The sequence below is a fragment of the Sinocyclocheilus anshuiensis genome, unplaced genomic scaffold (assembly GCF_001515605.1).
Source record: "Sinocyclocheilus anshuiensis isolate Anshui unplaced genomic scaffold, SAMN03320099.WGS_v1.1 scaffold891, whole genome shotgun sequence".
NCBI lineage: Eukaryota > Metazoa > Chordata > Actinopteri > Cypriniformes > Cyprinidae > Sinocyclocheilus > Sinocyclocheilus anshuiensis.
The window spans coordinates 125,750-142,187 of NW_015546076.1; the positions used below are offsets into that span (position 1 = coordinate 125,750).

Genomic DNA, 16,438 nt, shown 5'->3' on the forward strand with positions numbered 1-16,438 from the left:
GTGAGAGAGAGAGAGAGGGGGTCACATCACAGTGGAGTCAGCTGTCTTAACCGCGGCTTGTGTACTGCATCATCACTGTGTCTGTCACGCGACTATGTTGCCCTTTCGGGCTTGAACTGATGGTAAAACTAACGACATTATTAACTGTCTTGATATTTACTTTGAAAGCTGACGCTCGCGATTATGGTAAGGGGCGTTACATTTCCGACGCGTGCTTGTGGTGTTCGGCCAATCACAATGCACTGGGTCAGCTGGCCAATCAGAGCAGACTGCGCTTGTCAAAGGAGGGGGCTTTGTTGAAAACGACATGTTTGAGAGAGGCGGGGAATAGAGGACCTACAATAATGTACAGTATTTGAAAAATAATGTGTTTTTTGAACATTAAAGCATGTCAACATATTCTGTTACACCAAATACACAAAATAATGATCTTTAAAATAGCATCATATGACCCCTTTAATTTAAATGCATGCAGATAACAGCATAGTGCTGATTAGTAATGGGTACTTATTCATACCTCTTACAGAAAAGTATTTTGATATGAAAAAAGTCCAGTGCAAAGAGGGTTTGGACATTTACAAGAAATTCCTTACTCGAATGACCCGGATCTCGGAGTTCCTCAAAGTGGCAGAGGTGAGATTCTCATGTGTTGTTCTGGTTAGCAAGGGACTTCATTAAAAGAGCGCTATGTAACATATTTGTTCTACTCACCTCACAGCAGGTGGGAATAGACCGCGGGGACATACCTGACCTGTCTCAGGTGAGACTACACTTTTATTCTTACTATAACACCTGCGCTCGTTCTGCATTATTAACTATCCTGAGTATTTTCTGAAACTGTTATGCTTTCTCTCTTACATTACTTTGCACAAATGCATTTCTAACTTAAAGATGCATGCAGGTCATTCGGATGCGCATGTCACTTAAGATTTCTCAGCTTTTCTGTCTTAACTTTTCCCTGTCTACAGCAAATAAAGGTGTTATGGGCTCAGTGGAGATTTCAGAATGATAATTATAATAATAGAGATAATAGAATCATGACTTCCACAGCTATGGCAAGTATATTGACTCAGAATATGCAACAGATTCTCACTCAAAAACAGCTGTTTGAGCCATTTTGTGCCATGTGTAAATTTAAAAGAAAACTATATGCCAATATACACTACTGTTCCAAAAATTTGCATGGGGTCAGTTAGATTTTTTTATGTTTTTAAAAGAAATCTCTTATGTTAACAAGGCTGCATTTACTTGACCAAAAATACAGCAAAACAGTAATATTGTGAAATGTTATTCCAATTTAAAATATCTGTTTTCTATTTTAATCAAATGTAATTTATTCCTGTGATGGCAAAGCTGAATTTTCAGCATCATTACTCCAGTGTCACATGATCCTTCAGAAATCATTCTAATATGCTGATTTTGTCCAAGAAACATGTATTATTATTATCATCTATTTTTGCTGCTCAGTATTTTTGTTGAACGCATGATGCATTTTTTCAGGATTCTTTAATCAATAGAAAGTTCAAAAGAACAGCATGAATTTGAAATAGAAACCTTTTGTAACATTATAAATGCCTACTGTAATTTTTGATAAATGTAATGCATCCTTGCTAAATAAAAGTATTATTTTCTTTAAAAATAAATGGAAATCTTGTGATTTTATAGCGAATTTATATTTTTCTTGTTATGCTCAGCTCTAAAATATTTCTGAGGTTAGAAATTGCTCTAAATGAAATCTCTATAAAATAATTATTTTTATTGGTATTCTTATTGGTAAAGTCAGTGTAAATTATTGATCCAAAGGAACAATAAACCTGAATATACAGTACAATTACAGCACAGACGCATTTCAGCCAGCAAAATGATGAGTATATTCTTGAGAGTATAGTTTCATGAATATAGTAATAATGTAAATGCACCATTGGCATCTATATAGTGACATGCTGAGCTCTTAACCAAGCAGCAGTATTTGACACCTTGGGAGTGAGAATGGGTTAGTGTATATGGTAACATGAAAGTCTAAGTCATAATGGCAAATGGTAAACATGGACACATGAAAAGAACAGATTAATATCCAATGCAAATGCCATCATAGCCTTATATAAGAGCAGATTTAAAACTCATGCATTATATGTCTGACCAAGACCACCTTTATATTCTGTATTTCCCTTTATCTTTCCACCTTTTGTCCACCTTCAGTTTACAGTGTGTGTAAGTACTTTTCTGACTCTTTTCTGCACTCCTTTGCACTGTTTAATTCTTATTGCCAATAAGCTATTTACTGTCATTTCACTGTTGACTTGATGCAGTCAGTGCTGTATTGCTGGGTAAATGTTTGTGCATTCCCTCAGGCCCCCAGCAGTCTTTTGGATGCCCTGGAGCAACACTTGGCTTCATTAGAAGGGAAGAAGGTGAAGGACTCCACCGCCGCCAGCAGGTGGGCCATTCATGTCACATTCAAAGCTGAATACAAATTAATGAGTTCTAACAGATGCATTATGTTGACAGGACTTCATGGATTCTTACTTATAAGAGCTTGTAATGCTTGTAATCTCTTTCATACTCACTGAAGCCCAATATATCTCTCCCTGACTTTTGTAGGGCAAGCACACTCTCCAATGCTGTGTCATCACTGGCCAACACTGGCATGTCTTTCACCAAAGTGGATGAAAGGGAAAAGCAGGCAGCTCTGGAGGAGGAGCAGGCGCGATTGAAAGCTCTAAAGGTACATTACAGGACACACATCAAAAATAATTTTACCCGCCAGAGGAAAGGATTTCCAGCATTTTCTGTAAAATTTTGCTCATTTTTCTTTGGTTTATTACAGATTCCTATTTTCTAGTTATATGTGCTCAGTGGTAGAGCATTGCGTTAGCAGCGCAAAAGGTCGTGGGTTCAATTCCCAGGGAACACACATACTGGTAAAAAATGTATAGCCTGAATGCATTGTAAGTCGCTTTGGATAAAAGTGTCTGCTAAATGCATAAATTATTATTATTAAATTAATTAAATTATTTTTACTATTTATAAATAGTAAATAAACATTTTCTAACAAAAAGTGCAAAGTAACAAGTAGAAAAAAAGAAAAATGCACAAAGAAGGACCTAATACTGACACGCATCCGGTTTCTTTCTCAGCTGTTTACTTTCACTTAAGACATAACTGACTGTGTTTACTAGAATACTTGCCAAAACAGATATTTTAACATAACTTTGTGTGTATGTGAAAGAGGAATCAATTCGCTGTTCACGCGGTGTCTCTCTCTCTCTGCGTGTGCGCTTCGGGTGTGTGTGGCAGCGGCTGAGCGCACAGAAGACAAAACGCGAGTTAAAATTGCTTGAATGTGTAAACTGGCAAGACAAAACTTGTGCAAATGATAAACTTGAACTCTATGATGGTTAAATTTAACAGTTAATCCGCGAATCACATGCGTGCCGAACCGTGCAGCCTGATCCATACGGATCATGGATCATCTACGATCCGTTGCACCCCTAGCGTTAACAGAAAAAAAAAAACCAGCAAATAAGAAGTGTGATGCGACGTGTGGCCAAGTATGGTGTTCCATACTCAGAATTTATGCTCTGCATTTCACCCATCCAAGTGCACACACACACACACACACACACACACAGCACTGAGTAGTGAACAAACACACACACACACACACACCGTGAACACACACCCGGAGCAGTGGGCAGCCATTTTTGCTGTGGCCCCCGGGGAGCAGTTGGGGGTTTGGTGCCTTGCTCAAGGGTCTCACCTCAGTCGTGGTATTGAAGGTGGACGAGAGCGCTGGTCAGACTCTCTAACCATTAGGCCACAAAATGGCAAAATGTTGCTATGGTTACAATGGTGTCAATCATGCAATTTTGAGAGTGGGGATTCACTCCTGAATTTAGCGGATTCACTCCTGTATTTAAATATGGTTGTCAATCCTTAAACTTTACAGTGTGTATGTGGCCTTAGAGGACAATATTTTGTTTGTTAGATTAATGATGGGTGTTTTTTTTTTCTATATGTCTGAAGCTCACAAACCATTCCCAGATTATATAATGCATATTGCACACAATAATGGCAAGAGTTGGTGAAAAGTTCTTATCTGATTGGCTGGCTTTGTCGGAACAGATTAAAAAACCTGTCCCAAGTGCACAGGTTTTTTTATCAAAAAGCATTGTGTACAACTTACTGTGCTGCTACAGTTCAATTGTTAAAACAATGATCTGAATGATCTTGGTATCACATTTCAAATTTATCCTCTAAACATCACACTAATGAATGAAAAGCGGTTGGTACGTTATTCCCCATGCCAATCAGATGGCTCCTTCCTGTCTAAAAGGTTTCTTGGCTTCTTGTAAACAGGAACAGAGGCTGAAGGAGCTCTCCAAGAGGCCGTCGTTCGCCACGACTGACACTTCTCCAGTCTCCACCACAGCAGCATGCATCAGCACAGCTCCTGCCATCGACCTGTTCTCCACTCCCAGCTGCTCCAATGGGTCAGCCAATCAAATCACTTCACAGTGTGACATCTCTGGACATGCAAAACCCTGCATCTTATATTACATCTACATGAAACTCTGTTGGTTAAATCGGTTGGGGATTAAGACATTTTTGTTTCGTTTTCTGACCTTCAGTGCCCTGAAGATGGAGAGCGACCTCTTCGACTTGCAGACAAACTTTCAGTCAAGCATGCAGCCCGGACCCTCTGTGGCCACGGCTTGGGGAGGTGAGACCCTTTGCATGTGACCGTCTCAGATTCAGCATGCTGTAGCTCTGTGTTAACTTGAGTCTCGTTCTAATGTCCTCCTGTTTGACTCTTTCTCTCTCTCCTTTTGCCTGCTCAGATCCTTTCTCTTCTTCTGAAGCTGTAGATGACTCCATTCCAAACCTAAACCCTTTCCTAACCAAACTTGTTGTTGATGGTGCTCATCTACCCGTTATGTCATCAGATGGTGTTAGTTTCTCCTCTAGGACGTCAGGTCATGAGATTTTTGGTGGTAAACGCTTTAGTTTCTTTCTTCCAACCCACCCATCCACCCATCCGAAGTGTTTTATTAGTTTGAGCTTTTCTGGTCGCTGAAAGTCCCTCGTTGTTTCGCATGCACAGTATCCCGTTGTGTCAGGAATCCTCTGATTAAGTTCAGTCACATCGTTCTTACAGTTTAGCTCGCCGTCTGAGTAAGAATGCAGTCTGTAATTGGAGAATAAATGGAGGTTAGGTGGCAGTACTATAGATAAGCCTCAAATAATGTTTGTACACATAGAGCTTTGTTTTGGCTTAGTTACAGTGGGGCTGTTTCGTTAATTACAGTTTTTATCTCGATTCAAAGCTAAAATTAAAGCGGTTGTAGGTAGTGTGAGACGAAAACAACAGAAAAAATGCATGTTAACTGGGTGAATAGAAAGACAAATAAACAAGATGATGTAACTACATTCTGAATAGATTACTTTGCCCAGCTTCCAACATATATATGGTAAATAATATTCACCACCATTTAAAAGTTTGGGGTCAGTAAGAATATTTTGTTTTGAAAGTCTCTTATGCTCATCAAGGCTGCATTTATGAAAAATACAGTAAGATTGTCAGAAAAAAAAAAATACAGAACCCAGACTTTTTAAGGGTAATATACATAAAATTAGGGCTATCAAAGGTAATGCGTTAACATTAAACGCATTGCGTTAAATGCGATTACTGAAATATTAAAAATGAAAAATATTTAATGCTCTTTTTTAAAATTTTGTCTGATGCAATTTTAATAATTAACAAAGGTCAACAAGTGAAATATAAACCATGAGTGCAATCCGGCATACAAAAACAATGACAAATAAATATTTTAATCATTTGAAAGCAACTAATCATAATATATATTATTTATGAAACATAATATTTATATTATTTTCTGGAACATTCTGAAGCGTTCTACAAAAAAGTTTGTCAGAAATCACACATTTCATTCCAGTTTTCACCTCAGTCTACCTTTGCTTTGTAAAGGTTTAGTAGTTAAACTATAAAGCTATAAGTGAATGATTGTTTTTCCTTTTCCACTGTAGATCAGTACAATCCCTTTATTGATTCAAGTTCATCTGTATCAAGCAATTACAAACGCACTGTGCGGATAGAGCACTTAATCTCAGGTACCATGATGCAAACCATCCCACCTATGTTTCCCTTCTGTCTGGAAACATAGGAGCACTGAAGCAGTGTGCAGGGACTAACCTGTGATGATCCCTGCTGGATGCTGTTTGCCTTCTGCACATGGCTGTCTTAATATTGCTGTTTAAATACACTCTTTACTAATCCATTCTGAATCTCAAATGTCTTTATGTCTGTAACGCTTGCCGTGTTGTTTCTCCTTCTCCCCGCCTGCCTGTCAGACTCGTTTGGTCAACCGTCTATGGTCCAGCATCTCCCAAACCCCTCTCCCTTCCAGTCTGAGCCCTCCACAGTAGCAGGCATATTCAGAGGTAGGGAGCCTGTGGCTGGAGGTTGCCTCGTGTGGCGCTGCGCCCCTTTGTGATATATGTTTCCCTTTGTCTCTAATGTCTGATCTAACATGATATAACACCATTCAAAATCAGATCCTTAAAGGGAAAGTACCCCCAAAAATGACAATTCTGTCATCATTTATTCACATTTTGTTTTTATGGTGCTTTTTGGAGCTTGACGGCCTCATTCATTGTCTTTATATTCTTCAAAAATTCGCCTTTTATGTTCATAAGATATTTAGATATTAAGATATTTAGAATCACATGAGGGTGAGTAAATGATGAGTTTTGCATTTTTGGTGAACTATCACTTTAACGCGGTTCTTGTAAACGTGTAGTGGTTCTTGCAGTTTTTCAGGATGTCTTGTGCGCGACTGTAGTTTACCCTCTACTAACTTTGACATGTGACCAAACTAGCCCACTTATTGGCAGCACTTGAACTTAGTATTTTTGATACGGGCATTGTTTTAACTTGTTTATTCTTCAGACAGTGTCCTAGTCTATATTGTGAGTGCTGTAAGAGGGTTTAAATGGCTTTTTGTGCCTTTTGAAGGATACGGAGCTCCACAAATCCCTCCTCCACAGAGCTCAGGGGAGCTGCGTGTTGACTTTGAGTCTGTTTTCGGTTCTAAAGCTGCCTTGTCCAATAGCCTGGATACTGATGGTAAGGCATTTTAGTCTAAATCAAATGAAAACTTGAAAAAGTAGATCAACATGTTATCAGAAGTTTCTAAACTGACAGTATTAAATTATTTTAAACTTGGCTTTTATGTCTATATGTTTTTTATTTGATTTATAATGCTAATGTAAAGCACTGTGAATCACCATTGTGTATCAAATATGCTATATAAAATAAATATTCTCACCTGTCTTATTTGTGAATGTAACAGCAGGGATTTTGAAACCCACTGTGGCCGGTTCAAATCAGTCCTCCAATCAGCTCCCAGAGAAACTGGTGTCAGACGACCTGGATTCTTCCTTGGCCAACCTTGTTGGAAGTAAGCGTCGATGTGTTTGTCAGAACATGATGCTAAAATGAAGATATACATTGTTAGGGGCCGTTTCACACAGAATGCGTTTTTGCATGTAAAAACGTGACATGCAGGCCAGTTCAGTGAAGAAAACGTAAGGTCTTGATCAAGGTGCTGCAAAAAATGCAAGCGTAGTGGTCAGTGATGTCTGTATAGTGCAGGGGTTTTCAACCTTGCCAGCATCAGTTAATTCAGAGACATTCCCTTGAGGATTTATGAATACGAGTTAGCAAATCTTTAGCCATCCACTAGGGGGCAATCTGACTCCCACTGATGGAAAAGCAGTGTAGTGGAATGCAACAATGTGTCTTGTGAACGGCCTCTAATTTTCAAACTTTATTAAAAAATTTAAATGTACCTCTTTAAAGTCTTAATAAAATATATATTTTCTCACTTACAGATCTGGGCATTGGAAACGGTACCACTAAAAAGTAAGAATGTTGCCCTTTCTGATGCTCAGTATATCCTTGATGCTCAGTAAATACATATTCTGGTTTGGTGTTAATATTAGCCTGTTTTCACAGTGATATCCACTGGAACCAACCAGGAGAGAGAAAATTAACTGGTGGAATGAACTGGCAACCCAAAACTGCTCCATCTACTACATGGAATCCTGTTTCTATGGTACAATAGTACTTTATATTGATAAAATTGCTCCAAAATCCATTGAGCTGCCTAGATAGGCAGCTACATTCTAAGGAAGAATCCTAACCTCTTAAGGCTGGAAAACACTACATGACTACATGAATCTGAACAGATTTTAAAATGCTAGGCATCACACTCTTGCCAAGAAAACTGGGCATTATTCACTAAATGAGCGCCTCATTGCTAGGAGACTAATGACAAATGCAAACAATTTGTTCTGAAATCAACTCAAACTATCAAACATGTTTGAAATCCGCTGAGTGGATGGAGTTGGTCTGAACCAAAAAAATAAAATAAATCTGCCCATCATACACTATGCGATTTTCTGCAAAATTGTCAACTCTGAACAAAATCTGCAGACCGGCTCTTACTTTTGGTAATCATCGTCAACTCATGCATAAATCTGTGCAAAACCATGTAGTTTATTTTAGTCTTTAAGTAATCTAAATTAGCATGTTACTAAGCTAACAGCTCGATACTTTAAAAAGCATAAATATGCAGCACACAAATATTGGTTAAAATAATACATTTGCATTACATTAAACTGTTTTAATCAATGCTTCTCGGTATTGGAAAGAAACGTTTAAATCATAACTGACATTTTCTTGCCTTGCCCGCCATTTATTAACTGAGCTCACAGAAGTGCATTCTGGGATATTGCTAAAACAAGGTGTCTTATGTCTTTTTTTAAAGGTTTTAATGAAAGTAATCACATATGAACTTGGTGTCTCATTAGTCTTTCTTTGTTTTCACAGCCACCGTCTATCATGGCTTTCCCTGCTACAACACCTACAGGAATGATGGGATATGGCATGGTTGGTACTTCTGGGAAACTGTCTTATTTTAGTATCACTGAGATACTATTACAGGTTTTTTATATTTTTAATTTGTTTTTATTTTTGTATTTTACTTTTTAGTTATTTTTCTTTAGCTTTTAATGTCTATATAGTTTTTATTTTGTATTTCAGTTATATTTTAGTACATCAAGTTAAAAAAAATGAAAATGTTACTTTAACAACAAGCTGCAATGTGTTTTTGTATTTTATTTTAGTTAACATTTATTTTATTTAAAATAAAAAGGTTTTAATTTTTTTTATGGTTTTAGTTAAAGGCGTCCTATTATGCTGTTTTACAAAGTCTTGATTTTGTTTTGGGGTGTACTAGAACAGGCTCTCATACTAGGTTGTTCGAAAAACACATTATTTTTCACATATTTTACATTATTACAACACCTCTCTCCCCAGTCTGGCATGAACAGCTTGAATAGTTCCTGCATCAAATGAAGGCCCGCTTTCTGAAATACGAAATGTGCTGTGATTGGTTAGCTGGGCCAGTGTGTGTTGTGATTGGCAAGCACTCAGCGCCTGGTCAGGAAATGTAATGCCCGGATGATTGTAACCACTTTAAGTTCGTCTGCCTTGGGAAAGCTAGCGTGTCTCTGACATAGTGATACCACTCGTTGCCTTCTCTAGTGCAGCTCAACCAGGTCTCGTCCCATTCGTCGGTATTTGTGATATCACAAATCCCGGAAAATATGCGTTGTAGTCCAAATTCTCCGATCACAAATGCAGACATGGTTTATGTTTACGCGGTGCGATGCAACAACAAAGACAGTATAAGTCATTATAATCCGTAATTATGTCCCCACTGGATGCAACAAATGCCTTGTTTGTAATGGGTTTTATTGGTTTTGTCTCGTCGATCCGGGACACAGCATCACAGTGTGTAACATTTCCGGCGTAACATTTCCGTCACACGCTTGAGGTATTCGGCCAATCACAACGCACTGGATAGCTGGCCAATCAGAGCACACCTCGCTTTTCAGACCGATGAGCTTTGTACAAATCGACGCGTTTCAGAAAGGCGGGGCATAGAGGAGAAACAGTAATGTACAGTATGTGGAAAATGTGTTTTTTGAACCTTAAACCGCATAAACACATTTCATTACACCAAATACACAAAATAATGTTCTTTTTAGCAACATCATATAACCCCTTTAACTTTGATAACCCTGCTGTGAAACCAGCTGCTAGAATTGAGGTTGTTGAAATTGTGACCAGAATGATTCTTCATGGTTGTATTTTTGTAGCCTCCACAGATGCCCTCTATGAGCATGATGACACAGCCCACAATTATGTACACACAGCCGGTCATGAGGCCATCCAATCCATTCGGATCAGTGTCCAGTGCACAGGTACAGTCCCTACAAACTTTCATGTACGTTATGTTGTTCTTGTGATGAATGTAGCTTTCTATTAACACTCTTCATAAACATGGTCCATTGTGTTCTGATGGGCCATGACACAGAGAACTCCCTCCCAAAGTGCAGATCATTCCTCTTCTCCTCCACATGTGCTTCTCCCTGTCACTCCAAGCTCTTTCCTTTCTCTCTCTGTGTTGTTCTCTCTGCATTAGCCCTCCGCTGCCTCTAGCCCTTCCAGTCAGAGTCCTCTCAGAGCCCCAGGACAAGACCCCTTTGCACAGCTCTCTCTCAAGGATTTCTTGTAGAGCTTCGTCTTTTGTCTAGGTACCGCATGTGTTTGTGCTCACCGATGGTCTTGCATGCACTCATGTTCATGTTTCTTCTCGTTTTATTAACATAAAATTGACAGTTTACTTTCTTAATACATATTCCTCAGTGTACATTATTTTAAACATATTTCATGTTACTATTAATTAAATTAATAATAATAACAACTGTGGGGAAAATTACTGAGGTCACCTTTAAAACTGATATTCATGCCTGAAGATTTCTATAGGGAATATACACTGAACAAAATTATAAACGCAACACTTTTGTTTTTGCCCCCATTTTTCATGAGCTGAACTCAAAGATCTAAGACTTTTTCTATGTACAAAAAAGGCCTATTTCCCTCAAATATTGTTCACAAATCTGTCTAAATCTGTGTTAGTGAGATTGAGCCACTCAAAATTACCGCAAAGGAAATTCCCTCACCGCTACAGCCCTATGTATATATTTTTTCTAGTTAAACTGATGTTTTAAGATATTTCATCACTTTATAAAAGTATTTTAAATGTTAACATTATTTTATAAAAGTAAAACTGACACTATTCTTTCTGAATACATTTAATTTTAAGTATATATTAAACATGTAATTTTATTTTTCAACAATTGATTTAATTATATGTAAAATAATAGTAGCAATAAATGACTGAATTCACCTTTAAAACTGTGGCCTGATAATATATTTTAAAAAGTCATGGAGATTTCTATATGGATTATAGTTCTTCTAGTTGTGCACAGATATTTCAAGATATTTCATCACTTTTTCATTTTCTGTGAGTACAGTCTGTATGAAATGATTTTTTAAATACTTATCCAGTAACCACAAACTGGAAAAGCCATGAAGTAGAAACCCTGCAACTTTCTGTAACACCTCTAAAACGTCTTTCCTTTTCGGTTGACATCAAACCCTCCTCTCCTCCAAACTGTCATACAGAGACTATTCACAATCCAATCAGTTCCCAGTCCCGGTCTACACTGGTTTCATTCATAAATGTGTCACGTTGTGGAAGCGACATGGGTCGCGAACGCTGTTTCTTGTAGACTGAACACACTGTTGTTTAAAGTATCTTTTTAATTGTACGTTTAATTGTTGCTTTCTCCAGATGCAGTTTATGTAACACAAAATGAAGTTGATCCCTGATGTCAAACCATTAAGCTCCGTCCTCTGTGCTGGGATGCTCTTCGGAGGACCGATCCCACAACATACTCGACGTCAAAGATGTAAACCAAGTGTGTTGAAAGACTGGGAGCATACTGCAATCATTTCGTAATTTGTTTAAGATGTCAAGTGATGCTGCTGTTCAACCCATAAAGGGATTCCTCATACATTTTATAATCTGTTAAGGTAGGTAAGGGCATTGAGAGACTTGGATCTTTTGTGTTCTGAGAAGCTATATTTTGATTTTCCTGCTAGGCTGTTCTTTTCCTTCAACCGGGAGCTTCTGATGAGAGGTCTTGTGGCAAACGTCGAGCTAAATCACAGTATAACTCAGCATCTGATATAGTATGTGTTATGAAATGGTAACAGTAACTTTGTTTTACATTTTATCTTTTAGTTTCGACTTTAATTGTATTCACAAAGACCTTTCTTGCGTGTCGTTTGTATTTATTTATGATTAATGCCTAAAAAATAAAACGGGAGAGTTTACAAAGTACATCGGGGGGAAATATAAATAATAATTCAACATTATTCATGGGTGTTGGATTGTATAATTATCTTTTAGTTTCGACTTTAATTGTATTCACCGGTAGACCTTTCTTGCGTGTCGTTTGTATTTATTTATGATTAATGCCTAAAAAATAAAACGGGAGAGTTTACAAAGTACATCGGGGGGAAATATAAATAATAATTCAACATTATTCATGGGTGTTGGATTGTATAATGAAGGTTTAGACTTTTAAAATAGATATTATGTGAAAAATACACCTGTAAGCTAAATGATAGAGCACTAACTATTCTCTAAGTTTTATGTCTAGAACAACTTCCCGTAGATGAAATGTTTGCAGCCCAAGGCTATTGGGAGGGTAATCATTAGTGAATGGTTTGTTATACTGTTTAGGGGTTTTGCAATGAGATATTTGTTGGAGTAGAAAAGCACTTCCTCCATGACTGTGAAGTGTTGCACTTGGGAAGGGAGGTGTTCTGCATTATGCATGGCATGCCATCATTTTCACGCGGACCGTAAAGATCTGGCTGCCCCTGATCTGAATGTTAAGAGTTGCCTTCATGTTTCAGACTTCTCGTCAAGTTAAGCACCCTGCTCTCTAAAAGTCCAGGAATACTGAACGGGAGCTGGACGCTCCTCTAGCTATTGGTCACGGACAGGTTTATTGATATCACTGTAAATTTGTAGTGTAAAATATGAGAAATGCTGACTGGGGAGACGGTTCGAGCACTGTTGATCGGTGCTTTTGTGTATATATACATATACCATGTCGGCAGTTTGTCCAGGGTTTGGCTAAGGATGGTTTGAAATATGAAAGCAATTCAATCAAATCGGACTTGACCTAAGTTTTACTGAATAATTTCTGTGTTGTCCTCACGGATCATTTTTTTGTTTATGTATTTAAAAGATGTAAGAACAATTAGTGAACTCTTTCTTTTTCAAATAAAGTGCAGCTTCCACAAATCTTGAGCATGTTTGTTTTATTGTCAGCATTAGTTTTTCAGCCCGACGTGGTGGTTAATCATGTACTAGTCTTTATTACTTACAAATACACTCAAACGTAGCATATCTACCAATAGGAACCTGCAAATTATCATTTGTATTCAATTAATCTAAATAGTACAGCAGGGCTGTCCTTAGCTGACACGGGGCCTGGTGCGAGGTAGGGAGCGGGGCCCCCTCGGTTCGTTCGCCGCAGGGCCCGGTGCGATCGCACCAGTTGCACCCCCCTAAGGACGGCCCTGTAGTACAGTTCACTCAAAAGTCATAGATTCAAAACTTTGCAGCTTAACGGATGTATAAAAATGTTTGATAGATTGGAGAGTTTGTACTCACTTGCCTCTTTACACTATGTGAAATCTACCCATTTCAAAACCTTACTCCTACTTGTTAAACATAAACCTGGTTAAACTTGTTCTAATATAAACTTGTTAAGGGAATCTAAAGGACTGAATTTCTATATTTATTTTACTTAAAATGACCGGGAAATAAAGTAATGTATACCCACAGACATGTGTTCCTGAATCCTGAATCTGTTTTGAACGAACTGATTTGGTAAATGATTCAATGATTCACTCATAAATACACTAATTTGTCGCCACCTATTTGTGTACTGACTGTAACCTGCAGAAACACTGAAAGTCCCAACCATTAATGCACAGACTGTCTGGAACAAAACAGGCAAGCCAAGTGATAGAATCAAAAGTCCCAGTGCTGTTGTACATCAGCATTTGCTAATCAAATTAGGACCGAAACGAACCGTTGTATAACAGCAGTACAGAATAACCGGACGACTTATGAAATAATGTTGTTTGCACAGACACTGGCTGCCTCTGAATTACTAATCGCACACAAATTAAATAACGTATTAATATTATTATGCAGATACGTTTTACATAAGATGGTTACATATGTATCCATCATTTAATAGGTTTGTAAATAAATTATGAGAACAAACTCAACTAATGATTATATAATTCTCGAACATAAATATAGCTAAAAACAAATAATTTAAAAAAATGCATGTAAAAAGACGGAGAATGTGGAATATAAACTATTTCAATGTTTGCGTGTAACGAATTTAATGCGTTAACGTCACGCGAGGTGCTCGCGTGAAATACGCCCGCCGTGTACTTCTGATTGGAGCGTTCTATCTTGGCGCGTCGCGTCGACCGCTCAAACGCAGTCTTTGATTGGTCTAATGGAAGCCGACGTCAAGACTCCGTCCAACCCTGAGAGACGCGTCGCTCACACCGTTAAGATGTGTTCCGTGCTGCGCGTCAGTGAGGCGCTCCAGAAGTTCTGCCACGGAAACAAGGTGAGCTGAAAAGAAATTCATACCGACATATAGCCTACCTGGCGTTTTGTAGGCCTATGTGAAGATTGTTTTAGCACTGTAGAATATATTCACCAGCATCTAAAGTTTCATGAAATACTTGAATATATTCTACAAGGTTGTCACTGTTTTCGGTCTCGAGTAAACTACATGAAAAGTAAAGTGTTGATCGATGGACTGACATAAATCATATAAAGCTGTATTTACACTATTTATATTACGGGGTTAATAATCTCCGGTTGGTTTTGATTATTTATCGAAATGATTCTGATATGAAGGAAGTGACAGGTTCTTATGTGCTCGCGAGTTCGCCACTGTACAGATGTTGCACTGATGAATGTAATGCATTTATGACGATTAAATATAAATGCAATACGGAGGATTAATGAATTTATCAGAAAACAGCCTAACAGAAAAAGAGCACATGAATCCCGAGACAGCAGTGATTTTATCACTGAAGACAAGAACAGACCACATTATCCTGTTTTTAAAATTCAATTACATGTCTATAAGTTCAACTAATAAACTCCTAAAGCTCCAAGGTGCTTCTTGAGGTTAAACTATTTTACATATCCAGAAAAAAAAACTTTAATTTATTGTTACTTATCTTGTTTACTAAAAGTGCAAATGATCTTGCATTTCATAAAATGCTGTTTGTTTACTAAGAACTTGTTCAATCCAACCTAATGCAATTTGCAATGAAGAGCCTCATTTGATGAGTCAAAAGCCCTTTGGACAGAAACAGGATTCAGGATGTCACATTACAGCATCAAATCCTGCAGATCAACCAGCATGTTAAATCCATTACTCATGTGCTCTTGATACATGGTTTGCTTTGTTTAATTAAAACAAATACATTCATAATTTCAGACTTGAGTCGGACTCTCATTTGAGAATATGTATTTCTATTTAAGCTCCTCACCAATGTAAAGTATTTACATTTCAATGCTATTTTATTGTTCGCTGATTGTTTGTATAATGTTATGTATTAGGCTGACTTTGTCATTTCTTTGAGGCTTGTTTTGTTCCAGGTATAACCCAGAGTAAATAGTGTTTCAGTGAGCTGTTTTCAAATATTTGCACTGTTAACGCGACACGCTGGTGTCTTAAGCATTAAATATGGTCATATGATCATTTAAGGAAACATTTTTCTTAACAATTGGATTCAAGTGTGTTATTATTTTTCTGTTCATAGAAATAAACCAATAATACTAATAGAACATATTGAAGGTCTGCCCCATGCTCATGGTCAACTGACAGTGCCGTCACATGTTTTGTCTAATCTCAGCGTTCTCTAAACAGGCTCTCATTCAACATCATTGTGCACTTATTTAGAATCACATTTCATTCCAAATTACATCAAATTCAGCATACAAATTGGGTTACATCTGTCCTTTCCATTAAATAAATGATTATTTTCATAGAAAAGGCACTTGATCAGAAAGAGACTAATGGAGAATCTAAGATGTTTTGGCATGCTCATTGCAGGTGCCGTAATTGAGCATAATGAAATGAAGGTGATTCAAGAAGAACAAGAGATAGCCGTGTGGATTCTGTGAGTCTCAGTACTAGAGTACCCAACTGTGAGAAGAACAGTGGTCATCATGATAGACCTGAGCCACCTGACCGAGGAGGAACAGGAGATGATCATGATGGTTTTGAAGAGGGACGCTGAGTTGAAGAAAGCAGAGGAGGAACGAATCAAGTAAGACTGCTTTACCAGCATAATCAAACTTTTATTTGTAGGCTA

General features: G+C 37.8%; 2 protein-coding genes across 13 annotated transcripts in view; both read left to right on the top strand.

The window, feature by feature from the left end:
• LOC107699893 (phosphatidylinositol-binding clathrin assembly protein-like) overlaps positions 1 to 12,360 on the top strand; it is a 23,434-nt gene extending 11,074 nt beyond the window's left edge. Inside the window, exons 8-24 of one of the 8 annotated variants that reach the window (XM_016501325.1) lie at positions 719 to 760; positions 2,200 to 2,211; positions 2,352 to 2,437; positions 2,602 to 2,725; positions 4,360 to 4,493; positions 4,632 to 4,723; positions 4,842 to 4,994; positions 6,049 to 6,132; positions 6,373 to 6,462; positions 7,037 to 7,147; positions 7,374 to 7,481; positions 7,915 to 7,945; positions 8,039 to 8,138; positions 8,915 to 8,974; positions 10,249 to 10,353; positions 10,575 to 10,686; positions 11,790 to 12,360. In XM_016501325.1, the coding sequence (XP_016356811.1) occupies positions 719 to 760; positions 2,200 to 2,211; positions 2,352 to 2,437; positions 2,602 to 2,725; positions 4,360 to 4,493; positions 4,632 to 4,723; positions 4,842 to 4,994; positions 6,049 to 6,132; positions 6,373 to 6,462; positions 7,037 to 7,147; positions 7,374 to 7,481; positions 7,915 to 7,945; positions 8,039 to 8,138; positions 8,915 to 8,974; positions 10,249 to 10,353; positions 10,575 to 10,667 (1,425 nt within the window). In that variant the 3' untranslated portion in view covers positions 10,668 to 10,686; positions 11,790 to 12,360. The remainder of the gene's footprint in view (positions 1 to 718; positions 761 to 2,199; positions 2,212 to 2,351; positions 2,438 to 2,601; positions 2,726 to 4,359; positions 4,494 to 4,631; positions 4,724 to 4,841; positions 4,995 to 6,048; positions 6,133 to 6,372; positions 6,463 to 7,036; positions 7,148 to 7,373; positions 7,482 to 7,914; positions 7,946 to 8,038; positions 8,139 to 8,914; positions 8,975 to 10,248; positions 10,354 to 10,574; positions 10,687 to 11,789) is intronic. The other 7 variants (XM_016501324.1, XM_016501326.1, XM_016501327.1 and 4 more) reach the window with 7 other exon arrangements.
• A 2,257-nt stretch (positions 12,361 to 14,617) lies between these two features.
• Positions 14,618 to 16,438, top strand: part of LOC107699892 (uncharacterized) — a 15,423-nt gene continuing 13,602 nt past the window's right edge. For all 5 annotated transcript variants that reach the window (XM_016501323.1, XM_016501319.1, XM_016501320.1 and 2 more), the window contains exons 1-2: positions 14,618 to 14,670; positions 16,177 to 16,393. In XM_016501323.1, coding sequence (XP_016356809.1) covers positions 16,293 to 16,393 — 101 coding nt within the window. In that variant the 5' untranslated portion in view covers positions 14,618 to 14,670; positions 16,177 to 16,292. The remainder of the gene's footprint in view (positions 14,671 to 16,176; positions 16,394 to 16,438) is intronic.